Source organism: Mauremys reevesii, linkage group 1, assembly GCF_016161935.1.
Source record: "Mauremys reevesii isolate NIE-2019 linkage group 1, ASM1616193v1, whole genome shotgun sequence".
Classification (NCBI taxonomy): domain Eukaryota; kingdom Metazoa; phylum Chordata; order Testudines; family Geoemydidae; genus Mauremys; species Mauremys reevesii.
The window spans coordinates 266,784,093-266,806,611 of NC_052623.1; the positions used below are offsets into that span (position 1 = coordinate 266,784,093).

Genomic DNA, 22,519 nt, shown 5'->3' on the forward strand with positions numbered 1-22,519 from the left:
TCAAGTTGCTGCATATGGAATTCTAGGATGACAGACACATTCTCAACCCAGAGAGAGTTAAACAGAGAGAAAATTGCAGAGCAAAAAAAATAATGCTTTTTATTCCCAATTCCAGACATTGGCCCATAATATTTCTTTATAAATACATAGCCATCACCATCTAAAATACTTTGCTTGCTGCCTTCTCCCCTCACTTTGCTGGCAATGGAGGATGGAAGTGAAGGAAAATCTTCTGTATTAAAGGTATTAAATGAATTCAAGGGAGCGGGTAGGAGGTTGCACAGATGTTATGTACTCAGTGGCCAAGAATTCTGCCTGGAGGGAGTCCAATTGCAGCATAAAATGATGGTGAAATTACAGCACTGAGGCAGTGACATGTACTTGGGAAAAGTGATGGATCGTGTCTTGGAGGCTCTAATAGACAAATAATTGCCCAGTTGAACCTAACTACACCCTATAGCTAAGGAAAGAAGCAATTATAGACATGGGAGAGGAGGCGTGGTGGGGGGAAGTGTGGGGAGGAGAAGAATGAATGGCAGGGAAGGAGAGAGAGACGGATTGATATCACAGTTACTGGAATCTCATTTCTATCTACATCAGTCAGATTTTCTTGCAGCAAATGTTCCAGCATTGGGACTGGGGATGAATCACGTAGTTCATGTAAAGTTCGTCTCCCATTCTCCTGTCCAGAAAGCATCTGCTCAGGACCCCCGGCTTTCCATCCTCCTTCCCCTTAATGTACCAGAGACCTTTGTGTGCCTGGCCTTAATACATGACTGGGCATTTCTTGGAGAGGGTGGAGGGGCTTCCCACATGTCCTCACATACCCCCAGGGGCAGATTTACTTTCCCCCATCCCAAAACATAATCTGTCTTTCCCAACCCTCTGGAGACAAGTGATCAATATCAGGAACAGGTAACAGAGCAGCCTGTGCCTAGTGGGGAAGGCACAGGGGGACATCCCTCAGCTCATTGTCTGTTTCATCCAGCCTAGCACCCTGGTGATCCTGGTGTAGACCCCGTAATTATCTGGACGTGCGCAACCCAGCCCCCAGCTCACCAGGCCAGCCAGGAACCACCTGCCACTGGGCTCCTTGCAGACGAGGGGACCTCCAGAATCACCCTAGAGGCAGAAGGAAACAAAGAACCATCAGGACACTAAAGTGGTGGAGTGGAGCATGATATGGGGCTGCTCTAGGGATTTTGCCACCCCAAGCACGGCAGGCAGGCTGCCTTCCGCGGCGTGCCTGCGGAGGGTCTGCTGGTCCCGCGGCTTTGGCGGGGAGGTCCGCCGAAGCCGTGGGACCAGCGGACCCTCCGCAGGCACGCCTGCAGGAGGCCCGCCGAAGCCACGGGACCAGTGGACCCTCCGCAGGCAAGCCACCGAGGGCAGCCTGTCTGCTGCCCTCGTGGTGCCGGCAGAGCGCCCCTCGCAGCTTGCCACCCCAAGCACGCGCTTGGCGTGCTGGGGCCTGGAGCCGCCCCTGAGCATGATGAAGAACTCGCACATGCTTTGAGAATACATTTCCCCTACTTCCTCTCATCGTCAGGCTGCAATTCAACCCCTCCATCCCACTGCCCGAGGCCTTGGCAGAACCCCCAATGGAGCTAAGTATTTCAGGCAGATGGGTGTAGGATAGAATCAGAAACCCAAGTCTTCTAAGGAAAGGTATTGGCCACTAGCACATCCTCGGCCATGCGTGTCCCCTTCCCCAATAAGCCTCTTGCTTATTCTTCTAGTCGGTGGAAGGTCCTCAGGAGGAAACAGGCTGGAGCAAGTCTAGGGAGGGCTTTGCCAATTGCAAATTTGAACTGGATCCTAAAATGAATGGAGTGCCAGTGGAATTGCCTGGGGATGAAGGGTAATGTAGGAGCATCTGAATGCAGCAGCACCAATCAGCACATGCTGGGGTGGGGTGACTTATGGAACAGTCTTCAGGTAGATGACAGGGAAGATGCTCATAGTAGGAAAGCGGAGGAGTGGCTGAAGAGGACATAATGGCCTGAAATTGGAAAAGGGAAAATCCAAGCTATATTGTCACCAGCATTCCTGACTAGGCCAAGGACCCGTGGGAGGAAGTGGATAATCTTCCCTATGGAGCTGTGTGTGGCTCCACCAAGATTCCATCACTATGGGGAGCTCATGGGAGACTGGACATAATCCTAAGGAACTGAAAAGTTTCTGCGTTTGCACCAGAGGATAAGCATGAACAGGATGTGACCTACAGTTGGGTCAAGAAGGTCTTTCTTCTAACCTCTTGGAATCAATATACTCCTTATTCAAAGCTACAGTGCATGTTCAGGGGACAAAGACCTCACAGCCCCCCAACCCCATCCATTGCTGGATGATCCCCCTTTAAGGTGGAAGTGTCCCACGTCTCCTCTGTCACCTGGCAGGCATCTTTCTTGCCCTTGCGGTAGCCAGCACAGAGCATTCTGGGAGAGATCTGGTAGTGATAGGCCTCACTGCAGATGTCCTGCTGTATCAGCTGCACATCCACCTTCTGCAGGATGTTACTCAGTTGCCCTAGATATGGAACAAGAACAGCAGGTGAGTAATAGCAGAGCTCCCTGCCTCTTCCTGTTATCCCCATACCATGGCCACATCTCACCTCTCCAGCTCAGGGAAAGAGCTGCCACTCGGATCACCATCTTGTCCTCTACTTGCATCACATCTTCCCCGCTCCCCTAATCCTTACCTTAACGTCTCACCTTTTACTGTATCAGTTCAAGCTTCTCACTTCACCCACAAGGCTCTACACAACTGGGCCCTATTCAGCATTACCCTGCAGCCCCTTTGCACCAGTGGGGTATGAAGGGGGTAGAGCTGTCTGGAGGATGACAGTTCCATTTTGCAGCAACTTTTGCGCTTTCAAAACTTGTTTTTGTCCCACAGTGGACTGAAAACACGGCCTTCTGAACGTCCCCATGAAAACAGAATTGTGTTGAACTGTCCGGTTTTGGATCTAAACCAGAACTTTTTGATTCAGGAAGTAGTGTGGTTACGTGGCCTGGTGGTTAGGGAGATGGGAGACTCAGGTTCAAGTCCCTGTCCTGTCTGATTCAGAGCAGCGTTTTCATCCCAGAATAAGGCAGAATCTTTCTTCATCCAAACTGCTAAGTCTCCATGACTGTCCCAACCATCTCCATGAGGGGAACAGGAGACACATGGGCAATACTGTACAAGAGCAGCAGGGCTGTAGTGACCATCTCACCAGGGGCACAAGTTAGGACAGCCCTCATGGGGTGGAGTGCAAGCAGCAGCCCCTGAATCTTTGTGACGGTGCTTGTCCCTGCACAAGTGCAGGGCTATATCTGGGCCCAGTGTCGTCCTTGCAGCCAGCTCTGCTCTTCTCAGGCCTCTCGCATTACTGTGCTCTGGCTCATTTTCTTGACCTCTGCTCCACACCTTCTCTCATGCCACCCCTTGTGTTCCGAGTCTGGAACAGCTCCAGCCTTTTTGTCTGCCAAGAGAGCTCCTGCTCCTCCTTTCACAAAGCTGTCCTGCATTGATCTTCATGCCAATATTGCCTCTCATTGCCATGGGAATTCTTTCCCCGTGTTTCATATTTACCTGTCTACATTAAACACTAAGCTCACTGGCAGGGCACTGCAACTGAAACCTGCGATAACTGGGTTCAACACTCCCAAAGGAGTTGTACCGTCCAGCTGACAACAGGTTAGAATTTGGACCCTTTTCATCAGTCAGAGAATTATAGCTATTAGATGGACAGGACCTGTCACTGTAGCCCATCTAGCCCAGTTCCCTGCCAGGGTAGGAGTCTTCCTTACTATCCTTTTACTAGTGCTTTGTCTGGTGTAGTTTTAAATGACCTAGGCTGAGGAGAGGTGTTACATTTTCCAAAGTGACACCTGATTTTGGGTGCCTCCATATTTGGGATGCTCAATGTCTTGAAGGGGCCTGATTTTCAGCAGGCAGGAGCTCAGCTCTTTCTGACAGTCAGGAGCACCAGCCACTTTTGAAAATTTAAGCCAGGGCTTCTACTGCTTCCGTTGGGAGACTGTGTTGTTGTGTGTGTAATACACCATGCACACACCCCGTAAAGAATTATAGCTACAAAAATCCTTCATGCTCCTTTCACTTGCTGACAAAGACCCTTCTCTAGGGCTTCGGATCCCAACGCCTCCAGCTGAGAGCTGTCCCAGAGCAGTGCACCCAGTCCTCCCAGGATGATCCATACTGTTAGGAGTCTGTCTTAGGTCCTGCAACCCAGACAGTTAAAATCTCTCATCTTTTGAGGGCCTCACGCGATTGTGTCTTTATGCTGTGATGTTACATCAATATGTGATAATTCTGCCTGATGCACTATGATGATCCACTAGGGGGAGCTGGAGGGCACCTTGAGGCAAGGCTGATTATGGTAGATTGCAGTTGCATTGGGTAAAGGGGGCCAGGGGAAATCAAAGCTCTCCATTATGTTTCAAGGAGCTTGGAACTGGAACATTCTCTGACTTTTGTTTGGGGGACCCTGCGTCAGATCCTTGACAAGAACATTATCCCATACTGAAGCAACCAAGTCCTGATGTGAGCCTCCTAGAATCACAACAGAATTTATTTATTTGGAAGGAGATTTTCAAAGGCACAATGAGTAATTAGCCCAACTTTCTGTGGGAGCTGGGTCTGTCTGTCATTTGTGCCTTTGAAAAATTCCCCCTTTTGTAGCCCCTGGAGGAAAGAGGATCCTAACAAGAGCAGCAGACATCTGGCATGTACCTCCTTCCTTGAGAGCCCCCCATCCGGTGATCCAGCAACGGAGGCCAGGTTCAAAGAGGTGGGAGTGGGTGGGCAAGCAGATGGGCTGAATGAAGGGCGAGTTGATAACTGGGTGGTCAAGCTGGAGCAGGGCCACGTCGTAGTCGTGGCTGTCCTCCTCATAGTACGGGTGCAGGAGGAGGCGGCTCACCTTGAAGGACACCTCATTCTGGCTGCTGACGTTCTGAAAGTACTTGCCCAGGTAGACAGTCCAGATGGACGGGGAAGCCAATCTGCTGGGGGCAAGGGGAGAAAAAGTGTGTCAGTGTTAGAGAGACAGGCAGGGCGTGCGGCATGAAAAGCGAGAGTGAGAAACTAGGGGAAATGAAGGAGAGTGAGGAGAAGGCTGGAAAATCAGAGCGACAACGGGCAAGCAAAGGAAAGGAAGGGAGCATGGGGAAAGTGAAAGCTCTGTGAAAAGGTCAGAGAGGGAGCGATGTAAAGGAGGGGAAAGGCATATCTGAGGGCAGGTCTACGCTGAAAACGTAGATCAACCTAGCTACGTCGCTCAGGAGTGTGAAAAATTCACCCCCCGAGAGACATAGGTAAGCCAATGTAAGCCCCAGGGTAGAAAGCGCTAAGTCAATGGAAGAATTCTTCCATTGATCTAACTAGGATTTACTACAGTGATGGAAGAACCCCTTCTGTCGGTGTAGTGTCTACACGCCAGTGGCGCAGCTCCAGCTGTAGTGTTTCTAGTGAAGACATACCCTTCGGTTGAGCAAGGGTACATTACAAGGAGGAACAGCCCTAAATGGGAGCATAGATTAAATAGCACCTACCTTCTAATGGGAAAAGCCAAGAGAGGTGGGGATTGGAGGTGGAGCAGTGGAGATGTTTCAATAGATTAGCTAGCATGCCTATGGGAGAGGGGAGAGCATGTTCCAGGTGGGAGGGTGAAGGGCAGACTGGAAAACACAGTGAAGAAGACTGGGGGGAAAAAAACTGTAAGAGGCTTATTGTTTGGACACACGGTCCCTTCCACCTCTGTGCCTTCTCCCGTGCTGCCCCTAATGCATGGGAAATACTCCTCAACAAACTCTCCAAACAGCTGCCACCTTATCCTCCATCAAATCCCTCCTTAAGATTCATCTCTGCCATGATGCCTCTGAACCCCAGCCTGCTGTTCCTGGCTGGGCACATGCCCAGGTGTGACTATTCCTCTTCCCCTTCTCTCCTTTTCTTCCTCCATACCTCTAACCCCAGTACCAAATAATAATAGTAATAAAAACAAGCCCCACCCTACAAAACACAGAACTAGCAAAACAGTGTTAGTGCTCCACCGGATTCATTTGCTGGGCTGTTGCAGCCATTTCCTCTACCCTTCGTCTGTGTGTGTCTCCGGATGGTAAGCTCGTCTGGGCAGGGATTGTCTCTCTTCGGTGCTTGCCCAAGTTACCAGCAAAATGGGGCTCCCATTCTAAATAACACCTTTGGGTGCTACCAATATATAATTATTTACTACGAGTCACCACTAGAGGGCTGTGACATGGGTGACAGAGCTTGAGAAGACTCCCCTGGGGAGGTTTGCAAGTCATCACTAGCCTAACACCTATCTGGTGAGGGGCCAATGTACTGGTAGCTTGAGCTCCACCAATGCTCTCACCACATAAAGCTACGCTGGGCTTCCCCCTGAGTCCCCATTTACTCTTTTCTCACATGAAGGAGAAAAGTCCAATTGTGTATGTTTTTAGGGTTCATGACCGTGATGGGACCAGAGCCAAGCACAGGGTGGATGGGAGCTATGCAAGCTCCCTCCCCTCTATACCTTCCCAGGGCACCTCAGCACCTCCCTGCTACCACAGTACTGCCCTTATACACACACATCTCCAACAGGGCTTCCCAGGCCTGACCTCCTTGCTCCAGCTCTGAGCCACTACCATCAATCTTTCCATTCTGTGACATGGCTCCAGGTTGGTTTAGGCTGAGACCCAACCAGCTTCGATGTGAAAGCAGTCTGAACTCGGTCTCCTCCACAGCGCTCTTCCCTCACCATTTACCTGTCATCCTGGAAGCAATGAGCAGCCGAGACCACCCACCGATCAGCAATCAGCGTTCCACCGCAAATATGGCTCCCGCGGACCTGCAGGCTAGCCTGCCACGGCCACTCCCCTTCTACGGAATTGGCACCACCCACAATCCGGTTCAGAGGGGCCTGCCAGCCACAGTCTAAGAAGAGGAAGACATAGCAAGTCTCTCAGGGGAGCAAGAGTAGAAGAGGCCATTGTATATCATGTCTGCCCTTCCCCTTTTTTTTACTGACTTTCCCATCTGCCATTTACACCGTTTATACCCTTGGCCATTTACACCCTGCCTGGCACTGACTAGAGCCATTTTATAGTATGTCAAGGCTGAGGTGACTGAAAATTCCAGTGTGAGGTTTTTCCTTATTATTAATACAAGTGAACCCTGCACTACCTTTCCCACATGCTTGAGCTCAATCAGCACCAGCCGGGACACCCATGCTGTGAGCTTCCTCACAGCAGTGCCCGGTCCGTGCCAGTTGGTGTTCTGTTAATGTGAGCTTTCTCAGAGCAGTGCCCCATTACTGGCAACCATGACTCCAGCAGTGCCAGCCAGGGCTCTGGTAGAACAAGGTTCCTCACAGCAGGGCCCAGCCAGCACCGTTCTTAACTCGAGGAGTGGGAGCTTCCCCCTGGCAGTGCCTAGGAGAGTGCCCTCCCTTCTCACTCCTCACCACAGTGCTTCTCATCAGACAAGTCCTTGCAGTCAGTGGCGGAGTCACACTGAGGGTTGGGTTTCTTCACACAGCTCCTGTCTGCACACTGGTAAGTGAAAGGCCCACAGGAGACTCCTGGAAAGATGAAGTTGGATGGGGGAGTAAAGGGGAGAGACTTGAATGAGGGTTAGAGTATTTCAGTGGAGAACATCGGGCAGCCAAAAAAACCCACATCAACCTTCTGCCTTGGTGAACCCCTAGATGGATGGGTGGGAGTTCCCTCAGTAATACCCCTGTATTAGCTGGTAGGTTAAGAGAGAGAATGTTACTAGCTGTACTTTAGTGTTAGCTGGTAGTGGGGTTCTGATCTGAGACTCAGCAGAGGAATTTTATCAATAGCTTATTAGAGAGACAAGGTGGGTGAGGTAACATCTTTGATTGGACTAACTTCTCACCAACAAAAGCTGGTCCAATAAAAGCTATTACCTCACCTCCCTTGTCTCTCTGATATCCTGGGACTGACACAGCTACAACAACACTGCATGCATTGTTAGCTGATAGGGGGAACTTTATCACTACCCAGTAATCGCCCCTCCCTACCTTCATTGCACTGCTCCTCGTCGCTCCCGTTGACGCAGTCCAGGTGTTGGTCACAGACCTTGGTGAACTCTATGCAAGTGCTGTCCTCCTGACACTGGAACTTCGCCGAGCACACTAAGACCAAAGCACCCGGAGGAAATGGGCGGGATTCAGAAAAGCAAGGCAAAGGGAAAGAGCGGGTCTCTTATCCCTCAGCAATACCCACCCACTAGCCACAACTGGAAACACCATGTGGCATTTGGCTAGAGGAGACAGGGACTTTGGGTATGTCTGCACTGCAGCTGGCAGCGAGCTCCCCGCCTGGGCAGGGCAGTCAGACTGGCACTAGTGGGGCTCAAGCTATCGTGCTGAAAATAGCAGTGGGGACATTGTGGCTCTGGCAGAGATTCAGGCTGGTGTCCCAAGATCAGAGCCAGGGGTCACGTGGGTGTGAGAGCCTGAGCGGCAACATCCACACTGCTACTGTTAGCGCCCGAGCTCGGCCCCGCTAGCGCCAGTCTGTCTACCCAGGCTGGGAGGCCCAAGTGGTGTGAGGGTTAAGAGACCAGCCCATTTTGCCTCTGCAGTCCTGGCATCAAATATAGGACAAGTCATGTGTGAAATGATTTAGGGGGAGAAGGGGAATCTCAGCCTAGTCACATATTGTGCCCATCAGACAGCCCCATTTTTGGCAAGACTGGCCACCTTTGTTTAAGAGAGGCTAAGGGAGTGCACGAGGATTAAGGTGTATCAGAGAGCACCAATGTGGTATAGCGAACAGAGCACACCAGAAAGGTGCTGTGGGTCAGGACAGTAGTGCACTGGCAGAGCTATAGGAGAGGCAACATGGACTAATGCACTGAGCACAGGAAAGCAACAGAAAACAGAGAGTAGAAATGCACGGTAACTTTTCATCATGGCAAAGGTTCCACAGAGTCAGCGATTATAAGGTCAGAAGCAGGGCCGACACTTCCATTAGGCAACCCTAGGCGGTTGCCTAGGGCGCCAGGATTCGGAAGGGTGGCATTTTGTGCGCTCCCCACGGGGCGCACGGGAGCTTCCAATTCCACTCTCGTCGCGCCGCCGAAGAAGGACCTTCTGCCGACGTGCCGTGGAAAACAGCGGCAGGCAATTGAGCAGCTCAATGACTGCCGCTGTCGCCTGCGGCATTTCGGCGGAGGGTCCTTCTTCGGCGGTACGATGGGAGTAGAACCGGAAGCTCCCGCGCGCCCCATGGGGAGCGCACAAAATGCCACCCCCTGAATTCTGCCTAGGACACCAGAAACTCTGGCACCGCTCCTGGTCAGAAGAGACCGTTCTGATCATCTAGTCTGACTTCCTGTGTAACACAGGCTATGGATTTCCACCAGGGGCTCCTGCTTCAGGCCCAATAACTTGTGGCTGAGCTAGAACCTATATTTTAGAAAGATGCCCCATCTTGATTTAAAGAAGGTTAATCACAGAATCATAGAAGAATAGGGCTGGAAGGGACTTCGAGAGGCCACCAAGTCCAGCTCCCTGCGCTGAGGCATCGACTAAACCTAGACCAGCCCTGACAGTGTTTGTCCAGCCTGTTCTTAAAAACCTCCAGTGACGGGGATTCCACAACCTCCCTTGGAAGCCTGTTCCAGAGCTTAACTATCCTTATAGATAGAAAGTTTTTCCTAATATCTAACCTCAATCTCTCTTGCTGCAGATTAAGCCCATTACTTCTTGTCCTGCCTTGAGTGAACATGGAAAACAATTGATCACCATCCTCTGTATAACAGCCCTTAACACATCTGGAGACTGTTATCTGGTCCCTACTCTGTTTTCTTTTCTCTAAAGTTTTTTTTAACCTTTCCTCATAGGTCAGATTTTCTAAACCTTTTATCATTTTTGTTGCTCTCCTCTGGACTCTCTCCAGTTTGTCCCCACCTTTCCTAAAATGTGGCATCCAGAATTTGACCCAGTACTCCTGCTGAGCCTCACCAGTGCCAAGTAGAGTGGGACAATTATCTCCCATGTCTCACATACAACACTCCCATTAATACACCCCATAATGATATTAGCCTTTTTTTCAGCTGCATCACATTGTTGATTGATATTCAATTTGTGATCCACCATATCCCTGTGACAGTATAAGGGATACCATTCCTCTGGGGTCAGAGGCCTGCTGCTAGCTGACTGGCTGGCTGGCTGATTAGTCTCACCTGCTGCACCTGGGAAAAGAGGTGGACCGTAGCTGGCTGATCCTCATAAAAGAGGGCAGCAGGAAATGGTGAGATGGCCAGACTCTCCCAAAAGCTGAGGGACTGTGTGCCTAATTCATGGCTGCTGGAGCAACTGCACAGAGGGGTTGTTCCAGAAACCAAATGGACAGGAGGGAGACTGTGTGAAGTCCTTCTATTCCTGAGGCTCTGAGGAAAGAGCCAGGAAAGTCAGGGCCGCCCAGAGGGGGCGGGCAAGAGGGGCAATTTGCCCCAGGCCCCGGGCCCAGCAGGGGCCCCCACGAGAGTTTTTTGGGGCCCCTGGAGCAGAGTCCTTCACTCGCTCTGGGGCCCCGGAAAACTCCCGTGGGGCCCGGCCCCCCGGAGCTTCTTTGCTCCCGGTCTTCGCTGGCCGGGGGGTCCTTCCTCTCCGGGACAGAAGGACCCCCCCCGCCGCCGAATTACCGCGGAAGCGAGACCTGCCGCCAGAGTGCAGCCGGGTCTTCGGTGGCAATTTGGCGGTGGGGGGTCCTTCCATTCCGGGACCTGCCACTGAAGTGCCCCGAAGACCCACGGTGGGGGCTGCACTTCGGTGGCGGGTCCTGCTTCGGCGGTAATTTGGTGGCGGGGGGTCCCCGCCGTGGGTCTTTGGGGCACTTTGGCGGCGGGTCCCGGAGAGGAAGGACCCCCCCGCCGCTGACTTACCGCCGAAGATGCTCGGCGGCCTCTGGGCGGCCCTCAGAAAAGTGGGTTGTGGCACTTACCGGTGTGAGGGACAGATTTGGGGAAGGGACTGCTCAGCCTGTACAGACTTTGAAGGGGGTTTTGATTTGTTAAGGCGGCTTAAAATAAAAAACAACTAAACCTGCTGGAAACTGCTTCCCTGGATTCCTTGAGAGAGCTCAGATAGAATTACACCAGGGGGTGGGCTGGCTCAGCAAGAGCAAAACCTGGTCCGGTAGGAGGAGGGGGCTAAGGATGGGCCCCAATCCTCGGTAAACCCTCAGGTCCTTTTCAACAGTGCTACCACCTAGGCAGCTAGTCCTCATTTTGTAGTTGTGCATTTGATTTTTTTTCCCCCTTCCTATGTGAAGTACTTTGCATTTGTCTTTACTGACTTTCATTTTGTTGAAATCGGACCAACTCTCCAATTTGGCAAGGTCCTTCTGAATTCTAATCCCGTCCTCCAAAGCACTTGCAACCCCTCCTAGCTTGGTGTCATCTGCATATTTTATAAGCATACTCCCCACTCCATTATCCAAGCCATTAATGAAAATATTGAATAATACCAGATACAAGTCTGACCCCTGTGGGACCCCACTAGACACCTACCCCCAGTCTGACTGCAAACCACTGATACAGTCTTTCAATCTGTTGTGCACCCGCCATATAGTAAATTCATAATTCCCTAGATGAGACTGTCATGTGGGACTATGTCAAAAGCCTTACTAAAATCAAGATATACAATGTCCACAGCTTATCCACTAGGCCAGTAACCCTGTTAAAGAAAGAAATTAATTTGGTTTGGCATGATTAGTTCTTGACAAATCCATGCTGGCTATTTCTTGTAATCCTGTTATCCTCTAGGTGCTTACAAATTGATTGTTTAAGAATGTGTTCCAGGATCTTTCCAAGTATTGAAGTTAGGCTGACTGGTCTATAATTTCTGGGGTCCTCTTTGTTCTCCCTTTTAAAGATTAAGTACTGTTTGCCCTTCTCCAGTCCTCTGGGACCTCACCGGCCTTCCATAAATTCTCAAAGATAATTACTAACAGTTCTGAGATTACAGAACTAGCTGAAGCAGGTACCTTAGCATGAATTTCATCTGGCCCTGCAGAAGATAGTGGCATGCCCAAGTTTCCATGCTAGGACTGGTGTTTAATATATTTATTAATAATTGAGGAAAAAGAGAGCAGTGAGGTGGCAACATTTGCAGCTGCTGCAAAATTATTTTGGTTAGTCAAGACTAGAGAAGACTGCAGCGAATTTCAGAGGGCTGCTCGATAGCAGATTAAACAAATTGTTAACAAATGCTCAGTAATGCTTCTAAGAAGAAGAAGAAACTTGATCTGTTTTAAATTAACTAACTGTGCAGGGAAAAGTCTTGGATGTCATCCTAGCTAGCTCATTGAAAGCTTCCACTCAGTGTACAGCCGGGCTCAAAGGGTACGTCTACACTGCATTGTACACCTAGGTCTGTGAGACCTGGGCTTGTGGACTTGGTGTTGCCAAGCCTGCATCTGAGTGTCCACACTGCATTGTAAACCTGGGCTTACAGCTGCTGAATTAGGCCAAGTGGGCCCAATCGGCCAATTAAACTGCAAACAGCAGTGTTTTAAACTGTGTGGAGGGAGTTAATTAGAAGGAAGCTCAGCTGTGAGGGAACAGGCGGGGCTTCTATGAAGACATGAGGCTGCACAGTGTGGGGGTACAACAGGGAGGAAGCCTGCATTCCCTCTCCCTGAGGTAAAGGAGAAAGAAGGGGGAGAAGAAGCCAAGTAGGCAGGAGTGAGAGCAGTAAGGTGGTGGAGATGCAGACCTTGACTGTTCAGTACAGGACCCTGGACTGGAATCCAGAGTAGAGGGTGGGCCTGGGTTTCCCTACCACCCACTGCAGAGTGGTACCATTAAGGGCAGTGGATATGAAGGCTGCTGGAGTCAGTGTAGGAATGACTTGGTCTGGGCAGCAGTGTGAGGACTGCCTGATGCTGCTTGTAGAGAGATTTTAGAAAGACTACCCTGGAAGGGGGGGACCTTAGTGAACTGGCTGGAGGGCTAAGTCCTGCAGAGGAAGCAGTAGCTCCTGGATTGAGAGAAGCACGGCAGACTGAAAGGGAGAGACGGAGTGCAACTGCAGGAAAGGGTGTTGGCCTGATGGAGCGAATACCGAGAATGACCAGCAGGCGACGCTATCCAGTGGTGAGTAGAGCACCCCGGCACACAGCTCTACTGAGCAAGCACTACATATATTATGGGCGGCCAAGACTGGTGTGTGTTGGTAGAGCAGCGTGGGACACCCAGGCCTAGAACAGCAGGTGGGGCTGTAAGCCAGGACTGCAGGTTCACTGTGGCGAGAGAGACAGAGGAGTTGTCAGGCATGCACTGTACCAGCAGTGAAGGGGTAGTGTAGCGCTGTAGGTTGGACAGTGATTTATTTGAGGAACTTGTACATCTTGATGTACGGAAACTGTTTGTTTTTCTACTGCCCCATTTTCTGGGGCCAGCTGTCTGTGGGATATGTGGCCTTGAGAGTGCACGGAGAAGCCAGGTGCACCTTGAACTTTCAGTATCACTTCCTAACAGACTGAAGCAGTGTGATTCTGGTGGACTGAAGATTCACTGCCTGTATGTAACCAGGCAAATGCCTTTGTTACTTTCACCCCCGACTGATGCAGTGAAGTCTCTGAGGGGTTTTCCTGTCTCCCCCAGAGATCCCTATTAGAGAGTTGGATTTGGACCATGGAGGCCAACTCCTTTGTGCAGAAGAGGGTTGAACTGGGCTGCAAATTGCTGAGGAGAGACAGGGTAGAAATAATGGACCACTCACCACAGTTTCTCTCATCCAGTCCATTGGGACAGTCTTTAATCCCGTCACAGGCTGGGACGCACAGTCCATTGACAGAACAGAGGAACTCCCCGGGACAGGCTGAAAAAATCACAAGGGAATGTTTAGTCCCCATTACAGGACCTCCTAAAAGCAAAACACTCGGAAGTGCGTGACTCGAAAATGTGTGACTACAAGCTTTATTGACCTTGCCAGATCTGCAGGGATGTTCATGCAGCACTTGCTCTATTTCCAAAGTCCCGTGTAACGGCAGCCCCTGAATCAGTGCATACAGACCCTGGCTAGGCAATGGGGGTATTGACAATTTGTAACTGATGCAGATCATATGACAGGGTCCAGGAAATCAAGAGCAATCTCTCACCAGAACTCCTGGGAGCTACACTGTTATTACATCCTGCCACACCCTGCATGATGCTGGGTGGAATACTGGGATAGATTCCCTGGGGGCTGTTATGAAATCCTGCCCAGGGACCTGAAAAAGGTGCCCCCAGGACATGCAGGGAGTATGCAGAGAGAGACCATGTCCACTGCCAAGTACTGCACAGTAAGACCAGACCGACTTGGAGAGAGTGTGTATGCGTGCATGTGGGTGTGTGTCAGGCTTTGGCTTTCTCTCTGTCTTCCACATACATGGATTTCAAGGGAAAGCAGGAAATGACTCTCCAGGAGCCTTTGTGATTGAAACAGACATTTCAAATTAAAATAAGCTAAGGCATCTAATTCCAAGGCCAGCTCAGTAATACAGAGGCTGAGGTGAGTCTGCCTGTGCCCAGGTATACAGTCCCTCAATACCTCTGTGAGCTGTGTATGATCAAGTGTTAAGTGCCTAAGTGTATTTGTGTGTCCATGGTTCAGAGTGGTGTGTGCACATGTTATTCGTGAGGGTAACGTGTGTATGTACCTATAGGTGAGCTGTAGCTGGGACTTGGCATGTGTGGCTCTCAACACGTGCCAGGATCTTGAGAAAGCTGCTGGTGACTGGGTAGCAGTGAAAGATGCAGACTAGATTCTCAGTTGGTGTCTCTAGACTATAAGAAGCCCTGTACTCACGATCGGATTGGTTATAGAGGCTGTAGGCAGCCTGCACTCCGGGTCCGGTTAGGGAGATCTGAGAAGTGAAGCTGATGGTGATGCCGGCAGAGGACACAACAGGAATTCGCTCGGCGTAGGCTTGCAGGGTCCGCAGGCCACACAACCTGATAGAGAAGTACAGGCAGGACATCACAGCGTTTGTGTGAAGGAGAAAAAATGTCCTCAAGGGGAAAGGGTGTTGGGGCAGGAAGGTTCCGTGGCACTTGGGAATTGGGGTCTGGTCCATGAGAGAGAGAGAGAACCACAAGGACTGGGATAGCAGAGATGGGGAAACACCCTCTGTATGTTTTGGGGATGTAAAGTAGTGATAGAGGAAAGAGTGGTGATGCCCTTGGAAATGCTGGGGAAGCCAGGCTTTTTCAGCAGACAGGCCATCCAGCACCGCATATTCTTCTCCACTGCACCAGCACTTAGCTACTTGGCTGGAACGTCCTGAGGCCAGAGCAACTCCAGAGACATCACTGGTTTTACACTAGTGTAACCAAGATCAGGAGCCAGAGAAAATGAAATGTGCAATGAAGCAACCCTAGAGACTGATGGAGATGGAGGGAAAGGAAAAGAGACCTTCTAAGGGTAAGATGGAGAGAAGTTTGAAATGAAAGTGGTAGTAAACACCATTTAAAATGAGTGATAGATGTGTGTATGGTTCTGGATGTTCCGGACTGAACAGCTTTGAAGAGAATATTATGCACTTGGTAACAAAAACCAGGCACAGGGAATTGGTGTCATGGTTGTTCTTCTGAAAACGGGCCATATTTTATACACAGTCCACTGGCCCAAATTCTGCTCTATTACCTCGGCATAAATCCAGAATGACTCCACCTACTTTGGAGGCATTAATTCTGATTTATCCCTGTCTGGGGAAGACCAGAATTTAGGCTGTCTAATCCAATGCTATTTCTATATTGTCTTTCCTATGAACTCGTGTCCTAGATGCTTCACATGGTTAAATAAGAGTTAAAGAGAGGTTGGACTAGGGAGAAAGGAAGAAGAAGGTACATGCAAGGAAGGGATGCAAATAGAGGGGAAGCTGGTGAAATGAGACATACAAGACAGCTGTTGCTGATGACAGGCTGTGACACCCATAGTGGAGAGTCTGAGGTCATTGAAACAACTCCCTGGTTCAGGTTCAAAGACAGAGGTGGCTGAAGTCAGGTGAGCAGCAGAGACAAGGTCTGCGAAGTAGGTTGGAAAAGGCCCATACAGGGTTCTAAAATGAGGCAATTTTGAACAGGCTCCTGAAATGAAAGCGGAGCCAGCTGGAGGGGTCTGAGGATGGCAGTACAGTGGCCAAGCTTCTTTGTACATGGGAGAAGGTAGGCAGTGGCAGCCAGTGCATGATGGCAGCTGGGCTTAGAGAGGCCCTAGAGAAGTCTTTATAGATGGGAGTTTTTATAGGCAAAGCAGGAAGAGGCAGAGACTCAGAGGCAGATTTGTGCGGAGGAGGATTCGAGGCAGTAGCACACACAGACGCTACTGCAGAGGTGGTGATAGGCACATTTGCAAACACAAGAGGTGTGGGAGGATGCCAGGGCTGCACACAGTGGGGGAAACTAGACCGTTTGCTTTACACAGCACGAGGAAGAAGGGAAGTTGATAGCGACATTGGAGAGGTTTGGGGATGTTGCCTTTGCCCAAAAGAAGCACTTCTTTCTCTAAGATGCTTTTCTGAAGGAAGGTGAGGCAAAGCCATACATTTACTTGGTCAATCTAGGCAGTCAGTGGACAAGGAGGAGTCACTAGAGTATTGAAAAAGATATTGACAACTGAGTGCTATCAGTAGCTTTAATTTAATAACTGGAAATATGCCTATCTCCTAGAACTAGAAGGGACCCTGAAAGGTTATTGAGTCCAGCCCCCTGCCTTCACTAGCAGGACCACGTACTGATTTTTGCCCCAGATGCCTAAGTGGCCCCCTCAAGGATTAAACTCACAACCCTGGGTTTAGCACGCTAATGCTCAAACCACTGAGCTATCCCTCCCTGTTACAGTTAATGGCGCAGATCAAATGACTGAGTGAGAGCAAGTAGAGCGACGTTAGAGCTGGCAAATGTTTCCTAGCAGGAATCTCCTTCTTCAGACCTGGGGGCTGGCTAAACAGGAGAGGGCTGGGGGTGAATTGAGACTCATGCAGAAGTAATCTGGGGTTAGAGGTGGAGAGTGACAATCCACCAAGAACATGAGCACACACCTTCTGTTCTGAATAATCCACTGGCCTTGAGTACATGGCAGATCATACTTCTGTCTCCTCAGTGTGTAGGCATCGAACCACAGGACAACTCCGTAGTCAAGAGATGGGACCTGCATGGAGAGTGGTCCAAGAGCAGAGCTGAGGTAGCAGCAGAAAACTACATTTCCATCCAACCAAATGGGACCATCAGCATGAAATGGGCAGAATGAACACAAATGGGAGAGCAGTGAATTCACACAGTGCCCAGCTGGCAAGAGTTAGGCACAGTCTACACAGGTACCAGGCCACTGCCCACCTTAATCCTGAAGTGTGGCACCCTCTGTCATTCCTGACCTGCCTCCAAGACCTCTGCCAGAGCATCTCAGTCTCAGTCATGTCCTCCAACACTCCCTGCTAGACCACTCCTACCTCCCCCTAAACACCTTTCCCAATGCACCTCCAGCACGGAGGCTGTTCCAGCCCTAGATCCTACTCTCAGCCCTGACATGCAGGAACCCTGCTGTTCCAGTCCTGGGGCCTTCTAGCTGTGCCAAGGCACCTCTCTCCTCATCCCTGCTACTCTAATGCTGGGTCTTGGTTGAACTGAGACAGGCCGGAGTTGAAGAACAGAAGGTGACTGCCTAGTGAGTTTACTTGATAGTCACAAGTCCAGGGCAGAGATCTAGGAGGAGAGCCACAAGAGTCAGTTCATCGGGAACCAAAGTCAGAATTGGAAGTATTGTAGGGCAATGATTTCCAGCTTTTTCCTCACAGGAAACCTCTCCCCTCAAACCTTCCTCCCATCTAGGGGGGGCTCTAGCGGGGACTCCCTCCCATTTAGCATTACAGGAAGAGCTGGGTGGCTGTGATCTCATGACCCTCTGCAGTAGGGCCTGCAGAGATGAAACTGCCTGGCACTCAGCCCCCCTGTGCCACTTGGGTCTGAGTGGAGAGGGCATTGCCACAGAGCAGTGGTGAAGGGGAAAGGATGCCCTGGAGTTCTATTCAAAGCCACTGCTGGGGAAAGGTTTGGCTAGGGAAAGCGGAGGGGCCGGGGGGCTCACCATCATGAGCCAGGTGCACTGTGTGTTGGGTGAGTAGTAGCTCGGGTAGTGTGGAGTGTTGATCTTCCCCTGCAGTTCCAGGCCTCCCTGCAATGTTAGATTCACCTGGCAGTCTGAAAACACAGACACACACACACCCCTCCACCACGTCAGCTGGGAAAACTGGATCCTCGCCTGCTGCAGAAAAAAGGGACAAGCCCCACCCTCCAGAGAAGAATGGGGGAAGGCGCAGGCTACACATTTGCTAGAGACACATGAAGCTGCTTGCTGTGCTCATGGTCTGTGTTCTCTGTGGGACCAACATCATGCTTTTCCAGCTGGGTTCGCTGGGAGCACCAGAAACATCACAGGGGAGCTACTTCCTGACGAGGGGGCACCTCAGAGGCAGACAGCTGAAGGAATCAACTGCAGGAGTGGATACCTGCTTGGTGCACTACATTGCTATGCCACAGTGTGTACACGTCGGGAAGAGCTAGGGATGGTAGGGTGAAGAATCATAGTGCAGGAGATACCAAGAGACCAGAGCTAGAGAAAAGGGCAGTGGGTACAGCTCAAAAATGAGTAAGTGGCTGAAAAGGAGGAAAGCCCAACTGGGAAAGGCTACACGCTGTGCTCTCGTGAGCTAAGCAGGGGTCAAGCCTGGCTTGCACTAGCGTGGGAGACCGTCAGAGAAGTGTCCAAAGCAGTGGTGCTGCTGTAACAGGCGCTGCTCTTCCCTCTGATTCAGTGCCATTGCTCCAGCCTGGCATTCAGGGTTCCTGAGACATTAGTGTTGTCTTCTGTCAGTTGACTTGGACAACCCATGCCCTGACCACTCCTGGTTATTAAAGATCCCATGGCACTTTGTGCAAAGTAAGGTTTTAACCTCCTTTTAGCCAATTTCCAATAGGAGTCCATTCTGCTGACCTAAATTCCCCTGTGGCTTTAGCTGAATGCAGGACTCCTCACTTCCAGGGGCGGCTCCAGGCACCAGCACGCCAAGCGTGTGCTTGGAGCGGCAAGCCACTGGGGGCGCTCTGCCAGTCGCCGCGAGGGCGGCAGGCAGGTTGCCTTCGGCGGCATGCCTGCAGAGGGTCTGCTGGTCCCACGGTTTCGGTGGACCTCCCGCAGGCTGCCGCCGAATCCGCGGGACTGGGGACCTCCCGCAGGCAAGCCGCCGAAGGCAGCCTGCCTGCCGTGCTTGGGGCGGCAAAATACCTAGAGCCGCCCCTGCTCACTTCTATCTATCTCCGTCCTATTTTTGGCTGCCATCACTTGAGCATGTAAGTGCCACACAATCTTTAATGAATTCCATCCTATCCCAAACCGTTGTGTGGTGTTTCTATGCGAAACAGCTGCCACGTTCCATCTCAGTGGGAGTATCTGGTGATGGTGGGTGAAGTGACCTGTAGAATATGTGTGAGGCTCACTGACAAGGGACCTGCACTGTGTGAGCTCTCCTAGCTCCTTCATTCTCCACACTTTCCCTCCAGCCTTCCTCACCTTCAGAGGGCACAGCCTGGGCGGTGAGGATGAAAGGATCGTAGTAGCTGTACATCGCTTTCTTCCATACCACGGACATGACGTGGCCTGAAGAAAGAACTTCCACCATGGGCTCCTGACGGCTGCAGCCATAGAATCTGAGAGGAAAGAGATAGCAGGAAGTGTGAAAGAGGGTGGGAATGAATAAAGGAGGTGAGGAAAGGAGAGGAGCAAAGTGGTGGCAAGAGACGGGGAGAGAGGAAAAAGAGGGGATGAAATTATTCAGACCTTTAACTTCAATATGTTGCTAGACACTAAGGCCCAGATCCTCAAAGGTGTTTAGGCTTCTGACTTTCATCAAAATCAATGGATATTAGGAGCCTAAATACCTTTGAAGCTCTGGGCCTAGTAATCAAATCAAGGAATAGCATGGAGAAAAGGGCTCAGATCAGGGTGGGGGAGCATGCCCCCACCCCTTGTCAGGGCCTTCATCTTGTCCTAAACAGAGGGGAGGGATAGCTCAGTGGTTTGAGCACTGGCCTGCTAAACCCAGGGTTGTCAGCTCAATCCTTGAGAGGGCCACTTAGAAGGATCTGGGGCAAAATCAGTACTTGGTCCTGCTAGTGAAGGCGGGGGGCTGGACTCAATGACTTTTCAGGTCCTTTCCAGTTCTATGAGATAGGTATATCTCCATGTATATTGTCTCAGACCAGACCACCTTCATGAGGACTCTGAGACTACAGGGTACCTCTTGTGACACTACACCACATATTCTTCATAGAGATATTCTTATGATATGAAAATGGCCTAACTAAGATATATTTTATGCAAGATGGGTCATGTGAGGTATCATTGGAAAAGTTATGACTTACTTTATATGATTATCCTATTTGTATGCATATATCATTTCTGCATCTGAAGTTAGGAATATTGACTATAACAACTACAACTGTGTTTACACCTGGGGAACGTCCACCAGACAATGTGCAATCAGCCTGGATGGGCCATTAGGAAGGACAATAGAACTTTAAAGATACTAATCTCCCTCATTCCTGAGAAGTTTCTTAGGATGCTGCTTTGACACTGCAGGGTCATGTGATCATGTCACCTGATACTGGACACCATCTTGGACTGCTGGTATTTTTCCACTAGGAGGAGGTGGGGGTCAAACTGGGAAACAAAGGATTCCTGCCATATGCAAATCCTAGTTAAGGCTGGGAAGTGAGTTAATCTTGGTGCTTCTTCACTGCATCCCTGCCCAAGGAGGAAGACTGCTGAAAACACCTGGAGAAACAAAAGAACTAAGCTGCAGGGGCAGGGAGCACAGGTAAGAAAGGTCTAGCGCAGGCCTGCACAACATACGGCCCGCGGAGCCTCACTGTGCGGCCCATGGGGGGATTCTAAATCCCCCGCACACGGTGCTCTGCGGGCAGCCCAGAGCCCTTTAAATCCCAGCCACGGCCTGGATTCAAAGGGCTCTAGGCTGCCCGCAGCCACGGGGAGCCCAGAGCCCTTTGAATCTCAGCCGCGGCCGGGAATCAAAGGGCTCTGGGCTGCCCGCAGAGATTCCCGGACGTGGCTGGGATTTAAAGGGCTCAGAGCTCCCCGCCGCTGCAGGCAGCCCAGAGCCCTTTGAATCCCGGCTGCGGCTCCAGCAGATGGGCTGGGGCTGGGATTTAAAGGGCTCGGGCTCCCCTCAGCGGCAGGAGCTCTGGGCCCTTTAAATCCCTGCCCCTGCCCCGAAAAGCTCCGGGTTCCCCCAGCCACCGGAGCCCCGGGCCCTTTAATTTGCCCCTGAGGGCTCCCAGTCACCTTTTCAGCTGGGAGCCCCTGGTTGATTTAAAATCAAGTATCACCTCCCCACCCCCAACTTTCCTTTTTGGCCCACAGCTGTTTTGGTGGGGCGGCGCTGGGGAAGGAGGGTTTGTTTCTGCAGGGCTGGGCAGTGCTGGAGCGGAGTGTTTTCGCGGGGCCGGGAAGTGCTGGGGGGGTGGGGGTCGTGTTTCCGCGGGGCCGGGGGGTCCGGCCCTCAGCTGTTTTCTTTGGAGTAATGTGGCCCTCGCCGCTTTACGAGTTGTGTAGGCCTGGTCTAGCATGTGAGAGGAATACCCAGAGATTTAAGCTGCAAGCAGTGCAGTTTACCTTCAAGAAACTCTGCAACCTGCGTAAAACAATATTTAGGGTGAGAATGTGCTACTATTAACTAGTTGTTTTAGTGTATTAAGCTTAGGTTGTGTGTTATGTTTTGTTTGCTCAGTAATCTACTTTGATCTGTTAGCTATCCCTTTTAATAACCCAAAATCTACCTTTAATAGTTTATAAACTTGTTTTTTTGTTTATTCTCTAACCAGTTTGTGTAATTCATAACTGGGAGGCCAAAAAGCTGTGCATATCTTCCTCCACACTGAGAGGGGGAGCGAATTTCATGACTTACGCTGTACAGATCTCTAGCCAGCGCAAGACAGTGTAATTTTGGGTTTCTACTCCAGAGGGTGTGTGCACCTGAGTGCTGGGCAATCCCTGAACTGAGTCTTCCTACACAGAGCGCTGATCTGTGTCTCTTTGCAGCTGGGTGTGTCCCTACCTGTGTGTGTGTGTGTGTTCAGCAGGACAGGGTGAGGGAGCCCAGGCTGGTGGTATGGGTGAGCTCAGTGGAACCCCAGGACATCAGGTCCCCAGAAGGAGGACCAACCCATCATACCCCTCATCCATAAATCAGTCATTTTAGAGCCTTCAGGAAACCCTGTTCTCCCTTTAACCTTAATATAGACCAGACCCCATTCCTAAGGAATCTTAGTCAGATCTTCAGCTGGTGTAAAATCAGCAGAGTTACACTGAAGTCAGTGCAGCTACACCAATTATAGTAGCTAAGGATCTGTCCAAGGATCCTCTTATAAGGTTCCTGACCCTAAGATCTGGGCTGCTCTGAGGAGAAGTCCTATATAA

The 22,519-nt window shown here is 50.8% G+C and overlaps 1 protein-coding gene across 5 annotated transcripts in view; it reads right to left on the minus strand.

Annotated features, from left to right (window-relative positions):
* Positions 1-134: 134 nt before the first annotated feature.
* Positions 135-22,519, minus strand: part of TMPRSS6 (transmembrane serine protease 6) — a 31,760-nt gene continuing 9,375 nt past the window's right edge. For 4 of the 5 annotated variants that reach the window (XM_039518097.1, XM_039517946.1, XM_039518166.1 and 1 more), the window contains exons 8-18: positions 19,595-19,731; positions 18,113-18,225; positions 17,070-17,179; positions 14,837-14,982; positions 13,769-13,867; positions 8,054-8,167; positions 7,472-7,588; positions 6,774-6,942; positions 4,735-5,009; positions 2,390-2,526; positions 135-1,122 (exon numbers count right to left, since the gene is read on the minus strand). In XM_039518097.1, the coding sequence (XP_039374031.1) occupies positions 964-1,122; positions 2,390-2,526; positions 4,735-5,009; positions 6,774-6,942; positions 7,472-7,588; positions 8,054-8,167; positions 13,769-13,867; positions 14,837-14,982; positions 17,070-17,179; positions 18,113-18,225; positions 19,595-19,731 (1,576 nt within the window). In that variant the 3' untranslated portion in view covers positions 135-963. The remainder of the gene's footprint in view (positions 1,123-2,389; positions 2,527-4,734; positions 5,010-6,773; positions 6,943-7,471; positions 7,589-8,053; positions 8,168-13,768; positions 13,868-14,836; positions 14,983-17,069; positions 17,180-18,112; positions 18,226-19,594; positions 19,732-22,519) is intronic. The other variant, XM_039518229.1, reaches the window with a different exon arrangement.